Source organism: Amblyraja radiata, chromosome 4 (assembly GCF_010909765.2).
Source record: "Amblyraja radiata isolate CabotCenter1 chromosome 4, sAmbRad1.1.pri, whole genome shotgun sequence".
In the NCBI taxonomy this organism is placed as follows: Eukaryota; Metazoa; Chordata; class Chondrichthyes; order Rajiformes; family Rajidae; genus Amblyraja; species Amblyraja radiata.
In genome coordinates, this window is record NC_045959.1 from 16,051,455 (window position 1) to 16,071,564 (window position 20,110).

Genomic DNA, 20,110 nt, shown 5'->3' on the forward strand with positions numbered 1-20,110 from the left:
TTGCCATAGAGGGAGTGCAGAGAAGGTTCACCAGACTGATTCCTGGGATGTCAGGACTGTCTTATGAAGAAAGACTGGATAGACTTGGTTTATACTCTCTAGAATTTAGGAGATTGAGAGGGGATCTTATAGAAACTTACAAAATTCTTAAGGGGTTGGACAGGCTAGATGCAGGAAGATTGCTCCCGATGTTGGGGAAGTCCAGGACAAGGGGTCACGGCTTAAGGATAAGGGGGAAATCCTTTAAAACCGAGATGAGAAGAACCTTTTTCACACAGAGAGTGGTGAATCTCTGGAACTCCCTGCCACAGAGGGTAGTCGAGGCCAGTTCATTGGCTATATTTAAGAGGGAGTTAGTTGTGGCCCTTGTGGCTAAGAGGATCAGAGGGTATGGAGAGAAGGCAGGTACGGGATACTGAGTTGGATGATCAGCCATGATCATATTGAATGGCGGTGCAGGCTCGAAGGGCCGAATGGCCTACTCCTGCACCTAATTTCTATGTTTCTATGTTTCTATTACATTGCATTTGCCTTCCATACTAGCGATACAACCTGCTGCAAGTTCGTCCCCGTATCAAACAAATATGTAACTAATGTATATTTCAGTGGCAGATTTAAGTGGGAATTGTTTCTCTCAGATGTTGATTCTTGATTTCTCTTACTACAGGTTGACCTGCTGAGTATTTCTAATCTTCTTTTTAAGTATGATTGCAGAACCCCCATAGCGTTCATTGGTACTGTCAAGAACTTTCAACAATCTCAGATGGCAGATGAAGTTGCAACAACAGTTTGTTTTCTAACTCACAGAACAATATTGCTTTACTGTGTGTAGCAGAATTGTGTGAATATATTGCACTTGGTGAGAGAAGCAACAGAACCTTGCTGTGTGCATAATGACTCATGCTTAACTACAGACTAACAAAGTTGAATCTTGATGTAAATGATTAATTGTAAAGTGCTTTGGGACATCTAGAGGACACGATACGATTTAAAAACACCAACTCTTTGAGAATATCACTTAATAAATCCATGCAAACTGTTGCATTTAACTAAAACATTGATGCAAAGCATTACGTAAAATGACAATTTAGGTGAAAATGGGAAACGCAAAATATTTAATCTGTGTGAATGTTCTGTGCAATTAATCCAAGAAGTTTCTCAACTACTGCCCTTCAAAAGATAATGAATCTAATTGCTGCTTTAATTTTAAAATGTAGGTAGAATACAGGTGTTTCATTAAATTGTGTTTTTTCTCACTGCTCAGCTGGAATCCAATTGTTGTCCAGTCCTGGCATAAGAGTCTGGATTGATGTATTGGCCCTCAAAAATCAGACCATGTAAGAATGGCTATGGGGAGACAGCAGAAACCAGTTCCAGGGCATAGATCCTGTACCAGCAAGGCCCAATTACGTTTTTGCCTGGTGACTGCACTCGTGTCGGAACTAGAGAGTAATGCCTTGGAGTTCTACTTGAGAGAGTTAAGCGCAAAATGTTGACTAACACCAAGAAAGTTTCACACTGCTGGATGGTTATTAATCCAGTCTGTTCTCTCGTGTCGATAAAAAAATCCTGCGGCATGATCTAAACAGAAGCAGGGGCCTTCCTCACAACTTTCTAACTAATATGAACAATCTGAAGAAGGTTACAACCCGAACCTTGTCTATTTCTTCCCAGAAGCTGTCTGACCGGCCAAATTTATCCAGCACTTTGTGTTTTGGCCAAGCTTCCAGTATCTGCTGTTTCTAGTGTGCCATAATCAGTATCTATTCCTTAACCAATGTCGCTGAAACGGAAAATCTGATTATTTCAGTACCAATTAATGAGTTCTTGCTCTGAGGAAAATGTCATGTTTTTTAAAATATTCAGAGTGATTACATTTCTAAATAAAGCACTTAGTTGAGTGGGAAATATTCTGAGATCGCAAGGTCAAGGGACTATACAAGTGGAATTCTATTAAATTGCGAAAATATCCTAATAATAGTTATCATCAAAAATGAACTGTCTTTCTGTCCTTTTAATACCATCATTCACATAACCCATCTGCTTTCTTGATCCAATAGGCACATTTGGAAGGTGATAGGCTGATTTAGTACTATTTAACACTAACAGGCAAATGATTTAGTTATTTCCTCGAGCAGATCCAGATTATTGTAGGTAAACAAATCAGCTGGAAGTAGATGACCTTTCCCTTTCTTGTATTCTTTTGAAGATGGGCTGTAGAAAGCATTTTATCAGGATGCATCACAGCATGGTTTGGGAACAGCTCCATGCAAGACCGCAAGAAATTGCGGAGAATTGTGGACGCAGCCCAGACCACCACACAAACCAAGCCACTCCCTCCACAATCCGGCAAAAGGTATAGAAGTGCAAAAACGCACACTGCCACATTCAGGGACAGTTTCTTCCCAGCTGTCATCAGGCAACTGAACCATCCTACCAACAACTAGAGAGCAGTCCTGAACTACTATTTATCTCATTGACCATCGTGGACTATCTTTGATTGGACATTACTGGCTTTGTCTTGAACTAAATGTTATTCCCTTTATCTTGTATCTGTACACTGTGGATGGCTTGATTGTAATCATGTATTGTCTTTCCACTGACAGGTTAGCACGCAACAAAAGCATTTCACTGTAGCTCGGTATACGTGACAATAAACTAAACTAAATATATGGGAGGGAGACAAAAGTGCTGGAGAAACTCAGCGGGTGCGGCAGCATCTGTGGAGCGAAGGAAATAGGCAACGTTTCGGGCCGAAACCCTTCTTCAGACTTATATAGGGTGGGGGGGCGGGAAGAAGAAAGGAAGAGGAGCCAGAGGGCTGAGGGAGAGCTGAGAAGGGGAGGAGACACAGGGACTATCTGAAATTGGAGAAGTCAATGTTCAAGCTGCTGGGGTGCAGACTGTCCAAGCGGAATATGAGGTGCTGCTCCTCCAATTTCCGGTGGTGCTCACTCTGGCCATGGAGGAGGCCCAGGACAGAAAGGTCGGATTCGGAATGGGAGGGGGAGTTGAAGTGCTGAGCCACAGGGTGATCAGGTTGGTTACTGCGGACCAAACGGAGGTGTTCGGCGAAACGATCGCCAAGCCTACGCTTGGTCTCACCGATGTAGATCAGCTGACATCTAGAGCAGCCGATGCAATAGATGAGGTTGGAGGAGGTGCAGGTGAACCTCTGTCCCACCTGGAACGACTGCAAGGGAAAGTGCCCGGGGAGGGGGTGGTGCGGATGGGAAGGGAAGAATTGACCAGGTAGTTGTGGAGGGAACGGTCTTTGCGGAAAGCAGACGGGGAGGAGATGGGAAGATGTGGCGAGTGCTGGGGTCACGTTGGAAACTAAATATATGATCCTCAAATGCAGCTAATATACAGCAATTTAATACTTTTTCACAGAATGCAACTGAAATAGTGTGGCTAATGACTTAAATAAAATGATATCTTAAATGGGGGGAACAGAATGTAATAAAAAAAGTTATAAAAAAGTAATTAAAATGCTAGAAGCAAGAATAATACCACACGTGATGTTGCATGTCTCAGAATCAGCAATGCATGATGGCACATAAATGAGAGACACATGTCTTAATTCTCCAAATATAGCATTGCATGATATATTTTTTTAATTATAGGCTTTAAAGATGAAACCTCTGCGATTCATGATGTGAAGGTACTTATGGAGGAAGGAAATTGTTAGGAAGGAAATTGAGTGTAGCATTGTGCACCAGGGAGACAATAAAAAAGGAGATGATGTCTATCAGGTTTCAAAATCCAGCGGAGACAAAAAAAATGTTGCCACATTAAAAAAAACACCACGCGTCATGCGTCGTCATAGCCGCGTCACACATCACACCGCTAATTTTTCGGTGACCTGATACGTCAGTCAATGATGCCGGCAGTCGCTGAAAAAAATCACCAAGTGGGACAGGCCCTTTATCCTTCATGGTGACTGAGATTGCAGGCCTGGGATTGTAATAATACGCATAAGACAAGCCGCCAGAGTTGTTCCTGAAGACCAATCAAAATATATGTAGGTTTAAAAAATGCCTTAGGGTCAGTCATTTTATATAATCTTTGGAATTACAAACTTAATTTCTTCTGTTCAATAATGTGCCTCGTCCATATAGTAAATAAGTAAACTACATTCAATAATTACGGAACCTGCAGTACTTAGTTACCAACTATGTCTCTTTAGAACATGGAACAGTACAGCACTGGAAAAAAACGTTTGGCCCACAATATCCATGCTGAATATGATGCCGTCACTCTTTGTCTTGTTTGTGGCTGTGTGGGGGTGTGTGTGAGCCAGAAAACTGGAAAAATACCGGGGGGAAAAACCGGGAAAAAAACCGAGTGACATTACAATCAACTTGCAAGTCAGGACGGACACTCCGGGAGGGAGGGCCACTCCAGTGCACTCACGTGGCGGCAGCTGCGGGCGCCCGACGGGGAGGGTGTTGCTGAAACTGGAGTGAGGGCCGAGCCCGGGGCTTGGGATGGGGCCGTGAAAGAAGCCGCCGCTGGAACCAAGGACGAGCCTGGGTCCGGGGTCAGGGACGAGCCCACTGGAGCCGAGGCAGTGGCCGAGCTGGCGGCTGGAGTCTACAGCCAGGGCCGGGCCGAGTACGAGAACCAGGTGGAGTTCCAGGCCCTGGCTCTGCTCTACGACCTGGGTAGGGCCTGGGGCAGGGAATGGGAGCAAGGGGATGAGGAGGAGGGAGATGGGGTGGGAAGTAGGGTGGTAGAGGGAGATGGGGCGGGGAGGTGGAGGAGGGAGATGCTCCTCACTCCCACCTTCCCTACCTACCCTCCCTCCCCCTCTATCCCCTCCCTATGTGCCCCCACTCCCTCTACCCCCCTCCATATCTACCCTCCTTCCCCCTCTCCACTCCCCTCCCTCTCTACCCTCCGTCCCCCTCTACCCCCTCGTCTACCCTCACTCCCACCCTCACTCCCACCCTCTCTACCCCTCTCCCTCTCTACCCCTCTCCCCCCCTCCCCTCCCTCTCTACTCCCCTCCCTCTCTACCCCCTCCCCCTCTACCCCCTCCCCCTCTCTCTACCCCCCTCTCTCTCCCTCTCTACCTTATCTACCCCCATCCGCCTCTCCCTCCCTCTGACCCCCCTCCCTCTCTACCCCACTTCCTCTAGGGATTGAAAAGGAGGAGGAGTGCTGGGGGATGAGGCGAAATGAGCTGCGCTTGAGCAGTTGTGAGCTTCGCATGAGTGGTGCAATATTGCGTCGGGGGAACGGCTTGCATTGGGGGAACGGGTGAGTGGTGGAATCTTGCGTTGGAAGAGCCTCCCCTCAAAGGCTTTCTGAAAATCCAGGTAAACCACCTCCACTGACTCCTTTGCCTATCCTGCTATTCGCTTCCTCAAAGAATTCCAACAGGTTCGTCAGGCAAGATCTGCCTTTCACAAAACCATGCTTACCGGCCTATTTTATCGTGTACTCAGAAACCTCGTTTTGTAATGGACTCAAAGTTTTCACTCTTCTGCCTCGCACCGTTCTTGAACAACGGAGTAATATTTGCAATATTCCAATCATCTGGAACCCCTCCTAACTCTGGTGATTCTTGAAAGATCACAACAAATGCCTCCACAATCTCTAAAGCCACCTCTGTCAGAACCCTGGGGTGCAGTTAGACTTTTCAGATTCCCAATCACCTTCTCTTTAGTAATACTCACGTCACTAACTTTTAGCCCTTGACTCACTTGAATTTCCGACACGCTGCTGGTGTCTTCCACTGTAAAGACTGATGCAAAAACGTATTCAATTCCTCCGCCATTTCTTTCTTCCTTATTATCACTTCTCCAGCATCATTTTCCTGTAGTCCAATGTCTACTCTTGCCTCTTTCTTACTCTTTTTATATCTGAATAAGCTTTTGTTATCCTCTTTTATATTACTGGCCAGCTTACTTACACAAGAAAGAGCGGTAGAGAAAATAAAAGATGGGTGTGAACTAAAACTGAAGAAGTGAATGTTCATACCATCAGGCTATAAGCTACCCGTGGAATATGTGGTGCTAGGAAATAGAACAGTACAGCACAGGAACAGGCCCTTCGGCCACAAATTTGTGTTGAACATGATGTCGATCTGAACTGATCTCATCTGCCTGTACAATACATATCCCTCTATACCCTGCACTTCCTTGTGCCTATCGAGAAGCCTCTTGAACTCCACTATTGTGTCTGTCTCTACCACCATCCCTGGAATTACCATTCAAGACCCCACCGCCCTCCGTGTTAAAATACTTGCCCCGCACATCTCCATTAAACATTCCCCTTCTCACCTTAGAGCTAAGGCCTCTTGGACATTTCCAGTACGGGAAAAGGATTCTGACTGTCTACGCCCCTCATAATTTTATATACAGTAAACCCTTGTTTTAAAGGACCCCTTTATAATGGATTTTGCTTGTATCGGACGTACCTGCCAATGCACTCCCGGCTCGCACAATCTCCCCGTCCACTTACTGCCTTGGTTTCCAACACCACTCTCAAATCACAAGGTGCACCAGCAAGCCCTTCTTCAGCCACCGTACAGTGCGGTGATATGCCTGTTGTTGCAGGTACCTGGGCACAGTGTTTTCTTCAGGCCGCTGCCACTGACAGGACACATTTGGTCACCATGGGGCTCCCTTTCCTTCCACCTGCTGCTGTAGCTTCCATTCCACGCTCAACCATCACCATCTCTTCCTCCTCCCATTGCTCTGTTCATTAAACCTGTTCCCCCACCCACCCACCACCGCCACCTACTCCTCCTTCACCCCCCAGAGTCACCGACGATGAAGCGGCAGCAGGTGAGAGGGGAGGGAGCCCCACGGTGACTGAGTGCATCCTGCCAGTGAAGGTGACCAGCAGAAAGTGCTGTCGGCAGGAGCTACTACGTGAACCACAACAACAGCCTTATGAAAATGTGAAGAAGCATTGGTGCCTAGACTAAAATCCATGTATATAACATCCTCCTCAAAAAACTCAATCGTTAGTGAGACACTGGTGCTCTTTCTCCTTTTTGTGCGTGGCCTCACTTTGGCAATGTTGGTGGCCCAGGGCAGAAATGTTGATATAGGAATGGGTAGAGGAGTTAAAATGGTTAGATTTAATGGGAACCAGAGCAGCAACCTTCTCACACAGAGGAGTCAGAGGAACTAGTTGAGGGGTACAATTACAACATTTAACACACTTTTGGAAAAATAAATGAATTAAAGGCTAAGAAAAAATGGGCTAAATGTAGGCTTACGATCAGCTCAGGTAGGCAACATGGACAGGCTGAGCCGAAGTGCCAGTTTCTGAGCTGTATAACCTTGAGTCTAAAACTTGGCTGGCAAAACAGTACTTGAACAATGGGAGGCCTTCAAGGTTGAAATGTTTTAGCTGCAGGCTCAAAATATTCTCATAAGGGGGGAGGGTACGGAATTAAAACCAGAGCTCCATGGGTTACTGAATAGACAGAAAAGAAGGTAGAGAAGAAAAAAAGATTTAACAGATGCCAGATTGTTAGCACAAGTGAGAACCAGACTGATTTCAAAGTTTAGACAGGAATTTAAAAAAAGCAGGAAACAAAGAGAGGGCAAGGTGGTAATATGTTCTCGATTGCCCTCACATAGAGTTGGTGTGGACTCCTTTGTGATTTGGTTCCAGGATAATAAATTAATAATAAGTCTGCATTTTGAGCACTGGAGAAAGTACAAAAATATTTATAAGACGGTTAACAAATTCTAAAAGAGACAAGAGAGGGGCAAAAAAGAGACATGGCAAGTTGATGGAAAAAATAGGAAAGAAGAAGAGACAGATACAAGGAGGGGAATGATAGAGAAGGTTGTACAAAACACTGAGAAAAGGGAAAAAGGGACTGGAGATTGAGGTGAAGGATCCGAGAGAGCAAAGAGGTGTCAGAGAAGTTTTTAAAAAAGTATACCAGAAAGTAAACTGCTGCTGTTGTTGCTGCGAATACACACATTTGTTTTGAAGGAAAAAAGAAACCAAAATGGAATATTCAATGACTGAATAAATCTAACTGAATCTTAACAATGACAGATTTTACCGTTCCAGGCATTCCATACACTCAAGGGTGACAGCCATTGCACATTGATTAATCCTTTAATATCCAACTAAATCATAATTTGTACTTCCCGAAGTTGATAGTCATTTACAAAAAAGTCTTCAAAGTACCTTTGTTACTGATAGAAATGTACTAACAATAATAAATGAGCTGAAAGGGGCTGTCCCACTACGGCAATCTAATCTGCGAGTTTAGAAGAGTTTGCCCTCAACTCAAACTCGCAGCATGGTCGACACGTGGTCCTAGGAGGTCCTATGAGGTCACTGGTACTCTCCTTCATGCTCGAGAGAAGTTCCCGCATACTCACGTCATCAGCTAGGTCACGGAAAAATTTTCAGCAAGTTGAAACATTTTCCGCGAGTAAAAATTGGTCGGCATGGTTCTTTTTAACTCGTAGTGCAGTGGAGTGGGGTCGCTATTTAGTTACAGGCAGTCGAGGGCAGCCGTAGGCAATCTCCTTCGCTGACCGGGCATTTTAATTGGCTCATTGGAGTTTAATCCAGTTTAATCGTCGGTCAATCCAGCTCGCGGTTTCATCATTGACGGTCGATCCAGCTTGAGAACTCGCAGATTAGGTCGCCGTTGTGGGACAGCCCCTGAAGGTTTTGAAGTCCTGGCCCATGGAAGTCCAAGATAACTGGACAATGTGTTCTGCTGCATGGGCTGAACACATGTAGGTCACTTTTTGTACATCTCACGCATTCCCACACACTCTCTATCAATCACACCGTCATCCTTGCCCGTACCCCTTGCCCTTGGTTCACATCCATTTAACACTCATCAGTACCCTTTCCCTAACCTTCTCCCTCCATCTCCCCTTTCTCCCAGTCCCTTCCAACTCCCCCTTTTGACTGCTCTCCCTTTCCCTGAATCAATGTGCCAACATAACCTCTCCATGAGAATTATTAGACACAAGTACTTTTAACTGTCACCAAGCAGTGTACTGCCTGCATTCTGTGTCAGTTTTAAATATGATTCAACTTACAATCAAACACTGAGTGCACAGCGTCACTTTTACCTAATTTTGTTACAACGGAGGATTCAAAGGAACTAAATGTAGTCATAAGTTCCTAGAAAAAAATCTACAGCACAGTAAACAGAATGCGTGCCAAATTATTCAATGCGTACAACTTCTGAATAACTTGAAACAAATGACTCATAGTGAGTCACATTGCTTTTTTTTGGCATTTATATGCCAATATCCAAGGGATCCAAGTTAATATTCAACGCACTGTAAATTCGGCAATTTGTGAAGATATTGGTTTCCATGACACATTCTAAAGCTAAGCAGGCTGTTTACATTAAACACCTGCAGCTATAAGCCAGCTTTACTCAGTGCAATATTCTTATTCAGCAGTGGACAGATGCCAGAACAACTCAAGGTTAATGGCTTTCAAAACCATCACATTGCCAACATATCATTGAAAATATGTCAAACTTGCCAAGGTACACAAAGACTCTTAATAACTAAAGTTCATTACTATTTCATCTTCCCGTGTCACCCAGAAAACAGTAGGTCAGCAACAAGATCACTACTGTTGGCATAACACAAAAAAAAATGCATAACAAATAGATTTCGACATCCTGAATAGGAGATACTTTTAATTAACAAATGAACGTCAGCAATGCAAGCTTAGTATAGTGTTGCCAGAGCTGATGTTCCACATGCAGTGATTCAACATATCAGGAGGAGCCAATGAAGAGCTGCCAGTTAAAATAATGAACTCAGGAACCTTACTGAACTAAATATTCAGTGTTTCTGAAACAAGTGTATTATATATAATGGAGGCAAGGTCAGCACACTACACACGAACCTCTAAGAGAACCAAAAGACAGACAAACAATGACACCCCCCCCCCCCCTTAAAAGGGTTACTGGTCATTAACAAAGGTACAACAAACTTCCTGCTGCAGAAGCATGCATTATTGTGAATGCAGTGCAGCCATGATAACCATGGTGAATCTCTGGAATTCTCTGCCACAGAATGTAGTTGAGTCCAGTTCATTGGCTATATTTAAGAGGGAGTTAGATATGGCCCTTGTGGCTAAAGGGATCAGGGGGTATGGAGAGAAGGCAGGTACAGGATATTGAGTTGGATGATCAGCCATGATCATATTGAATGACGGTGCAGGCTCGAAGAGCCGAATGGCCTACTCCTGCACCTATTTTCTATGTTTCTATACAAGCATCTGATCTGTTTGGACAGCTTGCAAAACAAAGTTTTTCACTGTACCTTGGTGTACTTGAGACAATAATAAGCCTAAACTGAAACCAAATCTAGTCTCAATTGTTCTTTGTAAGTTGATCATTATAGTGGTTATATTAATATTGTGAAATCTTCCCTTTGTGTGGAAAATGGCATAAAACAGGAGACTTGAGTGGTGAGAATTACTTTTCAGATTTGAACTACAAATGTCTGGGAGCTGCCAGGTGGAGGAATAAGATCTTTCCATAGGAAGGTGAGGATTAAAGTAAAACAATGCGATTCATAGATCCTTTTTCATTTGGAAGGAACCTAAGGCCAGCTTATTTAATTGTTATGGAGAGTTAGATGAGAGAATACCAAGAACAAAAAACTCTGAAATTAGAAAAAAAATCTTGGCTCAGATAAATGACTATTCCACAACCTAGAATTATTTTGATTAAAAAATATGAATGCATTGTATTAGCTGCCAATCCTGATAATATTTAGTTGCAAACTACAAAACTGTTAACTCCTACATACCCTATAGAAAGATGAAGGATACAATACACCCACTTGGACATTTGTATCTCCTTACATCATGAGTGAATTGGAATAAATACTTGGCACATGTTCGGTAGGAAAAGACAGACAGACATGAAATAAAATAAAACACACAATGACCAAATAGAAAGCCAATCATTTTATTACTGCAATAAGCTTCCTATATAGCACAATATCTTTTGATCCATTTTCTTGTTTTTACTGGCTCAAATTATATTTAATAGTTTCACCAATTATCACTTCCACTGATGGGGGGGACGGAGAGACTGAAGAAAATTAACTGTACAGTGAACTACTTTGACAACCAGGAAAGGTGTGCTCCAAGGCTTATCAAAGGGCAAAACTTAGAGATTTTTTTTAAAATCTCCAACATAAAAAAATAAATACATTGAATTACTTCAAATTAAAGTTAAACCACCTATTACTCAATCTCCTTAATCAGATGTTTATTCCCATCAAATGAATGGATTTGCTGCTTTTGTACTATTTAGCTGCTGGGAATTTTGCTGAACTTTACTGCCCCCCACTGGAACCCCTGAGGAGTGCAATAGTCCTGTCAGCAGCAAAGATACCAGATCTTTGGTCAGCAGTAATACACTGGGTGGATGACGAGGACTTACACTCACATGAAAAGTTAACCTACTTCAAAGTTGAGATGACACAATAGATGCAGGTGGTGCAACCTAGAGCAAAAAAAGGAAAGCTGCTGGAGGACTGTGGGTCAGGCAGCATCTATGGAGGGAAATGGATGGTCGACATTTTGAGTCACATCTCTTTGTGATGGAAATCTGATGGGATAAATTACAGGCTTGATTTTTTAAATCTCAAAATTTTGTAACATTCCTACTTTTTTTAAATTATTGATCTTAAACCATGTAATGTGCTTTTGTATGTAAGTAATTTACTGTGCTTTTATATGTAATTTATTGTGCTTTTGTATGCAATTTATTCTATGTAATGTCTTGTCTTTTATCTGGACCTTGAGTCTGTAATAAAAAAGGAAGTGAGTAAGTGAATAATCGGATCCATTGTGCACTGCATTTTAGCAAATAATATGATGAGGTGGTCTAGCAACACTTTGCCTTCGTCATACATTCAGAATATCTGTATTTAATTTCATACAAAATTTTGAAAGCTCAATTTTAAATGCCACAATGTTAGTAAAGAGCTATCATGCCAGTCAGACTTTTGCAAACACAAATAACTTACTCAGCATTTGCATGCTGTCAAGAGGATTCTGTATTTGAGCTATGGTACATACACAGCTCGGAATGAAGCATACGTTCAATAATATTAATCCTGCATCACTCTAAAACAATTCCCATCTCAAACTAGCACCTGTTGCATTATAATAACTTCACTGCAAAATAAAATTATGTGAAACCTTGATGCATTTTCAAATTAAATAATGTTAAAATCATATTAACTCAGTATCCAAGTTGCAGATCAAATTGCTATTTAGAAAAGTACCATAAAACTTGCATTTAAATAGTAGCTTTAATCTCAGAAATTAACTTGCAGAGAGGGGTGTGGCTGAATACAAATCAGTGACTGCACCACAGACAATCCAGCTTTAACCTTTGGACTCTTTGAGCACCTCATCTTTGCTGATTGGTAATGATGGAAGATGATTTCCCAAATCTCTGGCGCATTTACAGAACCCAATTCTTTCTGCATCAATTGACTGCCACTCCTCATCTCTTTAATTTTACTCTTTTATACCTTCATCTTGCTGCCTGACCATGCTATCAATCAGCACATTAACCAAATGACTCCTCCCAGCAATTATGGAATTTTCTCTCCAAATCTTGCCACCCTCTCTCCAAAAAGAAAACCTTGAAATACATCTCTTTAACCAAGCTCTATTTTTTAGTTCATTACATTTCCGTAAAATACTCTTGAATGTTTTCTACATTTACGATGTTGCACAAATGAAAGTAGTGCACAATAAACAATAGACGATAGACAATAGGTGCAGGGATAGGCCATTCGGCCCTTCGAGCCAGCACCACAATTCAATATGATCATGGCTGATCATCCACAATCAGTACCCTGCCTTCTCGCCATATCCCCTGACTCCGCTATCTTAAAGAGCTCTATCTAACTCTCACTTGAAAGCATCCAGAGAATTGGCCTTCACTGCCTTCTGGGGCAGAGAATTCCACAGATTCACAACTCTCAGGGTGAAAATGTTTTTCGTCATCAACGTTCTAAATGGCCTATCCCTTATTCTTAAACTGTGGCCCCTGTTTCTGGATTCCCCTAACATCAGAAACATGTTTCCTGCCTCTAGAGTGTCCAATCCCTTAATAATTTTATATGTTTCTATAAGGCCCCCTCTCATCCTTCTAAATTCAAGCCCATACAAGTATACAAGCCCATACAAGTATACAAGCCCATACGAGTATACAAGCCCAGCCACTCCATTCTATCAACATATGACAGTCCCGCCATCCCGTATTAACCTTGTGAATCTACGCTGCACTCCCTCAATAGCAAGAATGTCCATCCTCAAGTTTGAAGACCAAAACTGCACACAATACTCCAGGTGTGGTCTCACTAGGGCCCTGTACAACTGCAGAAGTTACTAAACTGTTGTAAAAGTAGTAAACAAGCTCTCCAGAAACTTAGAGAGACCAGTAAATCATGAGATCACCTGCGATATCACTAAGGTAAGCTTTTGCCCTCCAAGATACATCCGAGACTAGCTCAGCATTTGATAGCACTAATAACTCATGTTATTATGGCACAAAGGAGAATAGTTAGTTTTGTTATTCTTAAGAGAGAAAGTTATATACGTGCATGCTTCAACAGAGAGAAATTTACCTTCGGGGAGAGAGAGAACGACCACCCTTGGAGAGGAACAGGGAGTCTCGGATGTGCAGAGGAGCGTGAGACTTGTTGCTTTATTTATAATTTTCATGTACTTCGTTTTAATATAGTTGTTGTACTCTAAAAATGTTCATTCATTGATCTGAATCTTTGAAACCAGCTTACATTTCCTTACAGTGGTTATATCAGAATGGACACTGGGAAGCTGTTTCAATATTAATTACACGGTCCTTATTTTATCTGTCCTCATTTTATCTGAGTTCTTTACCTCATTGATGTATTTATCAGTAGCACTGCCAATATTCATAGTTGTCGCTGGCTACCAACCTCACTAATTCCCTGGATTCCATATTTATTGTTGACTCTCTCCCTTCTAAAACTCAAGTTCTTGAACATCCAAAATTCAAATGCATTAGCAAACCTTCCCTTGAGAACACTGATCATGCTTCTTATGGAGATTGCATTTATATTTATAGAACAGTAGGATCCACAGTTGTAACAATGGCACCCTCTGGTGACGCAAACTTGATTTTTATTACCTTTGCCCGTCTTCTTTAATCTCTCAGTAAAAAGCAAATAGATGAATGGAAACAGTTCGGCATGATATGTTAAGATGATAGATTTCTCATACAGAACATCCACACTTTTTAGCCATCCCCCTTAAAGCTTTGCCAAATACATGGAAAATCATCTTCCTCTGCCATGAAGCATTTCAGAACATTTTAAGGCACTATACAACCGCAACCTGTTGCTATCACAGGAATACTAAATCAGATTTGGCACCAATTACTAGCAAAATTGATTGCTTTCCTTAATCCACTCTATTTTGCTAATTTTATTCCCATAAAATATGAAAACTCAGAACTAAAGGAAATTTATTAGGGCTACAGTTTTAAAGACAAGAGGTAACAAGGCATGGAAGAGAACTTCACTAAGAAGGGAAGCCAAGCAAATGAAGTGAACTTTAGTGCAAATGATGGATATTCTTGCCTAGAACAGATGTGCCACATAATCCATAATTTTAATATTGGAACACAAAGCTACACATCTACAGATTCACCTTGAACAAGGGCCACAATTAATTTGGGGGATAGGGTTGAGGATGTGTTACAATGTGTTGGTGCATTTTATGGATGAGGATTACATCTACAAACTTATACCAGGGACTAGAATCTGGAATTGAGAAGACATCATTCCAAAATATATCTTTGTAAAGAGGAAGCACATAGCATCACGTAGTATAGCATCCATAATCATTTTTTATTAAATCATTAAGATAGCAATGAGCCATCCTTTCACTTGTTGTCATTACAATGTATTTTCTAACAGTTCTGTCAAGGAAAGTCCTTTTAGAAAAATAATCACCAACAATATGAGCATGTTACATATTACAATTGTAATTGCAGTCGGTAAAAGAACATTTGCCATAATTAACAATTCTGCTCGCTCTGGAATTACCCAAAATATAGACTTGAAGTAGTAAAAACTTCAAAAGTCAGCTGATGAAAGCCTATTATGAGAAATGGAGTAATCCAAATATAAAGAATAGGCCCTTGAGAACTTCAGAGGAAGAGGGGGGAGAAAAACGAATGGAAAATTGAGATTCTGGTGTACTATGCTTAGGAATTGTAAACTAAATATTGTAATATACCATGAAAAATTAGATTCCAAGCAAATCATCTGTTTTTTGGAAAACTGATAATTTTCCAATTGTTACCGAAAACTAACAACATGTGACAGTCATTGTTCTCATCTCCAACAAAACATTTCAAGTACATGAACATTATTTAAAGTTAGAGGGATATGGGCCAAACATGGGCAAATGCGACGAGCTTAGATGGGACATCTTGATTAACATGGACGAATCGGACCAAGGACATGTTTCCGTGCTGGATGACTCTATGACCATTAAATAAGCAGGGCAATGTAGCACTTGTTCCTTAGCACTTAGTTATTTTTCCTCATAAACGTCTATTTTCAAATTGCCTTTTTTGCACGATTTCCAAAATCCCGCCACCAAATTCCCTGAAATAGCCCCCCAGCTCCAGCCCTTCCCCTCTGGTCCCATTCGCTGGCTCCTGCCCCCATCCCCTGTGATACCCCCCTCTCCCCCATGACTTTTCCTGTCTTTTCTCCCCCCCCCACACCTAACTCCCCCCTCCACCCCAACCCCCCTGCCCACACTCACCCCCCTCCACCTCCCCGCCCACACTCACCCCCACACCCCCGCCCACACACCCTGCTCCCCCTCCCCACACGCGCTCCCTTCCCCCCACACCCCCCCGCCCAGTCACCCCTCCCCGCCCAATCTCACCCCTCTTCCCTCCCACACACACCCCCCTCCCCCCACACACACACAGCCCCCCTTTCCTCCCACACACCGCCCTCCCCCCCACGCACACATACACCCCTCCCCCCACGCACACCACACTTCCCTCCCTCACACACCCACCTCCCCCACACACACCTCTCCCCCTCCCACAACCTCATTCCCCCGTCTACACCCCGCCCCTCCCGCTCCCAACCCCCCTCTCCCGCCCCCGCCCGCCACTCCCAGCACCTCCACCCCCTGACCCCGCCCCCCCCCGCATACCGACCCACCCGCACCCCCGCCCCCTCCATAAATTCCATTATTTTCCTAGTGTGGGGGGAGGGGGGGTGATTGGCTCCGGGGGACGCCTGTCTCCGGGATGAGCGTTGACCCCCTCCCTGCTGCATTGGGAGACGGGGCCTAACGGGTCCCACTTGGTCTAGTTATTTATAAAAACACCATGGCCCAAAACACCAAAAAACATACAATTTATCGTCAAATATTCACTTAAAACAATTCTGTTGCATTCAAAGCAAAATGTAATAACTAATGAAAACATTAATCAAGTTGTCAAGTAATATTTCATTTGCAGCATGTTACAGTCCACGAAGGATCCTTAAAAAAATGCAACAGCGAGCCAACTTTTTTTACTCCTTGTTCAATCTTTTTCCACAAATGGACTTTCATCAAGAGAAAAGGTTGCTGTGCTTCTAATCCCATTCCACTAAACTCAGGAAATTCTGTTCAATGACCAACAATTGACATACGCCATCCAACCTCTCACCTAATTTGCCATTTTTCTTAAATTATGGTAAGCCATAAGTTGTTGCAATTGAAGACAAAAATAAAACTTTTAATGAACTATTTCAAAAGAAATCGACTGTAGTTCATCAATATGGATATTATAGTGTTTTTTTTTTAATGCAATCATCCATAGAAGAACATGGAATTGGAAATTAAGAAATGATGCACTCAAAACAGCAAAATTAATCATGGTATTTTGTCATTTGGTAATTGTTATGTCCTTTTTTCCTACACTCCAAAAAAAGTGACATTTTTCCAGACAACCATAAATCTGCATCTTCTCAAGTCTGAAAATACACAAAACTCACTCCATTGGGTAACCATACATCCACAGGACTGTAATGAATGGCATCAAAAGCACATCAGATTACTGAGGAAGAACAATTACTGCAAGTGATGAGACGATGAAACTAGTTATACCGTTCATACCAGCAGAGAAGCAGGTCCCGCAATGCCTCCTGGCGGCGCAGAGACGAAGCTCCCACAAGGCGCCGCGGAGCCGCACAAGAATGGGCCCAGCGACATCAACATGAGGTTAAAGATATTGGTATTTGAAATAACCATAACACTTACCTTGCTTTTTCATCTCATTCAGCTGGCTTTTAAAGTGTCGATATATGTCAGTTTTGAGTAGATCTTCGTCTTTGTTCAGATTTTGCACTTCATTAAACTTTTTATTTACTAATAACTTCATATCAGGTAATCGTTCTGGTCGTTCTTGCTTGATCTAGAAAATTAGATTTAATTATTAGCAATAGACAGTGAAAGTGCTAGAGGAACAGTGCCACAGGAATTAACGCAGTTTACACTTTGCACCAACACCTAACAATAGGCAGTGGCATATGTTGCAGCCTCTCAGTAAGTTCAAGTTCAAGTTCAAGTGAGTTCAAGTGAGTTTATTGTCATGTGTCCCTGTATAGGACAATGAAATTCTTGCTTTGCTTAAGCACACAGAAAAATAGTAGGCATTTACTACAAAACAGATAAATGTGTCCATATACCATGATATAAATATATACACACATGAATAAATAAACAGTATATCAAAAAGTAGTTACAGTTTTGTAACCAAGGCAGGATGCTATCATTATTTCCAAACAAAATATTTCATTGAATACAGTGGTTATATAATGTACAAAATCTACATAAATAAATGTGGTGTGTAGAAAAGGCAATATCACGCGAGAGTGCCATTCTTTGGAATTGAGGAGTCCTATGTAGCAGATCTGAAAAACATAAACTTTCAACTAAAAGAAATGGTGGAAGGAGTCTGAGTGTTAATCTTTTGGATTAATGCCTCTTTGTAGCTCATTGCACCGACAAAATATTTGCTTTGTGGAAAGCTTCTCATCTTAAATGCTTTGATCCCTCTGACTAACCTAGAAATTAACCAGTCACAACACCTTTTCATTCTTTAATTCCTGTGCACATTTTAAAATATAACCAAACTTGATTTTAAATTCTACACCCCCTACTTTCATGTCTTGTACAAGAACTTGCAATAACTTTTTTTAAGCACAGAAGATTGATACGACATAAAGACAAGATTTCCAATGGCTTTATAATGAACGTTGCCATACTTCTTTTGAGCTCACTGAGCAAGTGTACAAAATATCAGACACTGGATATTTTTAAATGCTCTGTCCTCAGCCAACCTTGTCCTTAAGTAGATTGTGGCTGGCTACTGGATTAGCTGATCATACATGCAGCTCTCTGATCGTTTAATATTAGAATTTGGATTATATTACCAGGGAACAGGACTTGTTCCAAATATACAACCAAATGTTAGCACAACCGGCACTCTTAAGTATGAGAGAGAGATAAATTGTCACGCAGACCGTGAAAATTCAATTTACATGGCATAAGATTAGTCTTTAGTTATCAAATGTTTTAAGCTCTGTCTTGGCTTAAGAATTTTTTTTTTTTAGAATTTTTTAGAATTAGATCCTTTATTTGTCATTCAGACCTATCGGTCTGAATGAAATGTCGTTACAAGAAACATTCATGAGATTTCAAAAATATGTTTTAAAGAATTTGAATTCAGCCAGCATTCATTCTCCACCAAATACTATACTTTATAGCAAATGTATTTTGTAAAAAATACAAAATGTCCAGGTATTGGCTCATTACCTAAAACCTTCAAGCAAAACAACGGCCTTGCACAGCTACAACTACCAAATTTAGCTAAAAGATCTCAAGAGATTCAGGCTAGGTTTGCACCTAAATATCACAAATGTCCTGCAAACTAGACCAAATCTATAAATAGGTAAAATTAGACATACGTAATACAGCAACAAAATACCATTGAAAAGATGGTAGATGCAATAATTAACAAACCACGTGGATTCAAAATCAGTGGTCAGCAAATAACGACACCATTTTCCTCTTGTATTCAACTGAATATATTGTACATTTTAGACTCGTCCACCTTTTCCACAACAATCTCAAATTCAAAATTATTAAAGGATGAACTCCTCATCCTCCCAAAGTAATCAATTCAATATTTTGGCTATTTGGCCTTCTTTGACAATGCATAAAAACAATATCCAGGTTGTATTTGTATTGCAGACTAGTGAATACATTAAATGTCAAATCTGCTATTATACTATTGAGAAATCCTGATGGTTTGGCATCTGACCGACCAAGCGATCTTTGCCATGCTTTTCAAACCACAGGGTTCCAATTACACAGGGCTCGAAATTAATGGTTGCCCGGGTGCCAATGACCATCTAAAGTCCTGCCGGGCAACCTAAAAGCAGTGCCATTTTGCCCGGCTTGGCAAGCACCCAGGACACTTGCCGTTCAACTCTGAGCGGGCCACCCTCTCTATCCCTCTCTGTCACTCTCCGTCTCCGCCAACCATCCGTGTCCGGGCCACCGGGCTCCGCTCTATGATCTTTGGCCGGGTCTCCGCTCGCTCCTCATCCGCCGGCACGTCATCGGCCGCCCTGCACATGCACACTGCCACGGCAACTGATCGGCGCCAGGCACTTTCTCCCTCCCTTTGCATTGTGGGAGATCTGGCCATTGCTGTCCGGTCGCTGCCTCGCCTCAAACGCTGAAAACCAACGCAGAATCACTCCCTGCAGCTGGAGTAACTCTTGCTTCAGGGAGCACGAGTTACTCCAAAAATATTCCAAATGGAATTTAAACTGGAGGTGGTGAAGGGTCCACTACCAAACTCAAAACTCTGAACAATAACAGCCTATTGCACTTTATCTGTTTATTTATTGTGTATATATATGGTCTATGGTATATAGACACACTGAACTTTTATTTCCTGTTCTGTATTTTGTTTACATAGATACATAGAAAATAGGTGCAGGAGTAGGCCATTCGGCCCTTCTAGCCTGCACCG

The 20,110-nt window shown here is 42.1% G+C and overlaps 1 protein-coding gene across 3 annotated transcripts in view; it reads right to left on the reverse strand.

Annotated features, from left to right (window-relative positions):
- Positions 1 to 20,110, reverse strand: part of nsmce2 (NSE2 (MMS21) homolog, SMC5-SMC6 complex SUMO ligase) — a 133,621-nt gene that overhangs the window by 77,925 nt on the left and 35,586 nt on the right. For all 3 annotated transcript variants that reach the window (XM_033019004.1, XM_033019005.1, XM_033019003.1), the window contains exon 4: positions 17,326 to 17,479. In XM_033019004.1, the coding sequence (XP_032874895.1) occupies positions 17,326 to 17,479 (154 nt within the window). The remainder of the gene's footprint in view (positions 1 to 17,325; positions 17,480 to 20,110) is intronic.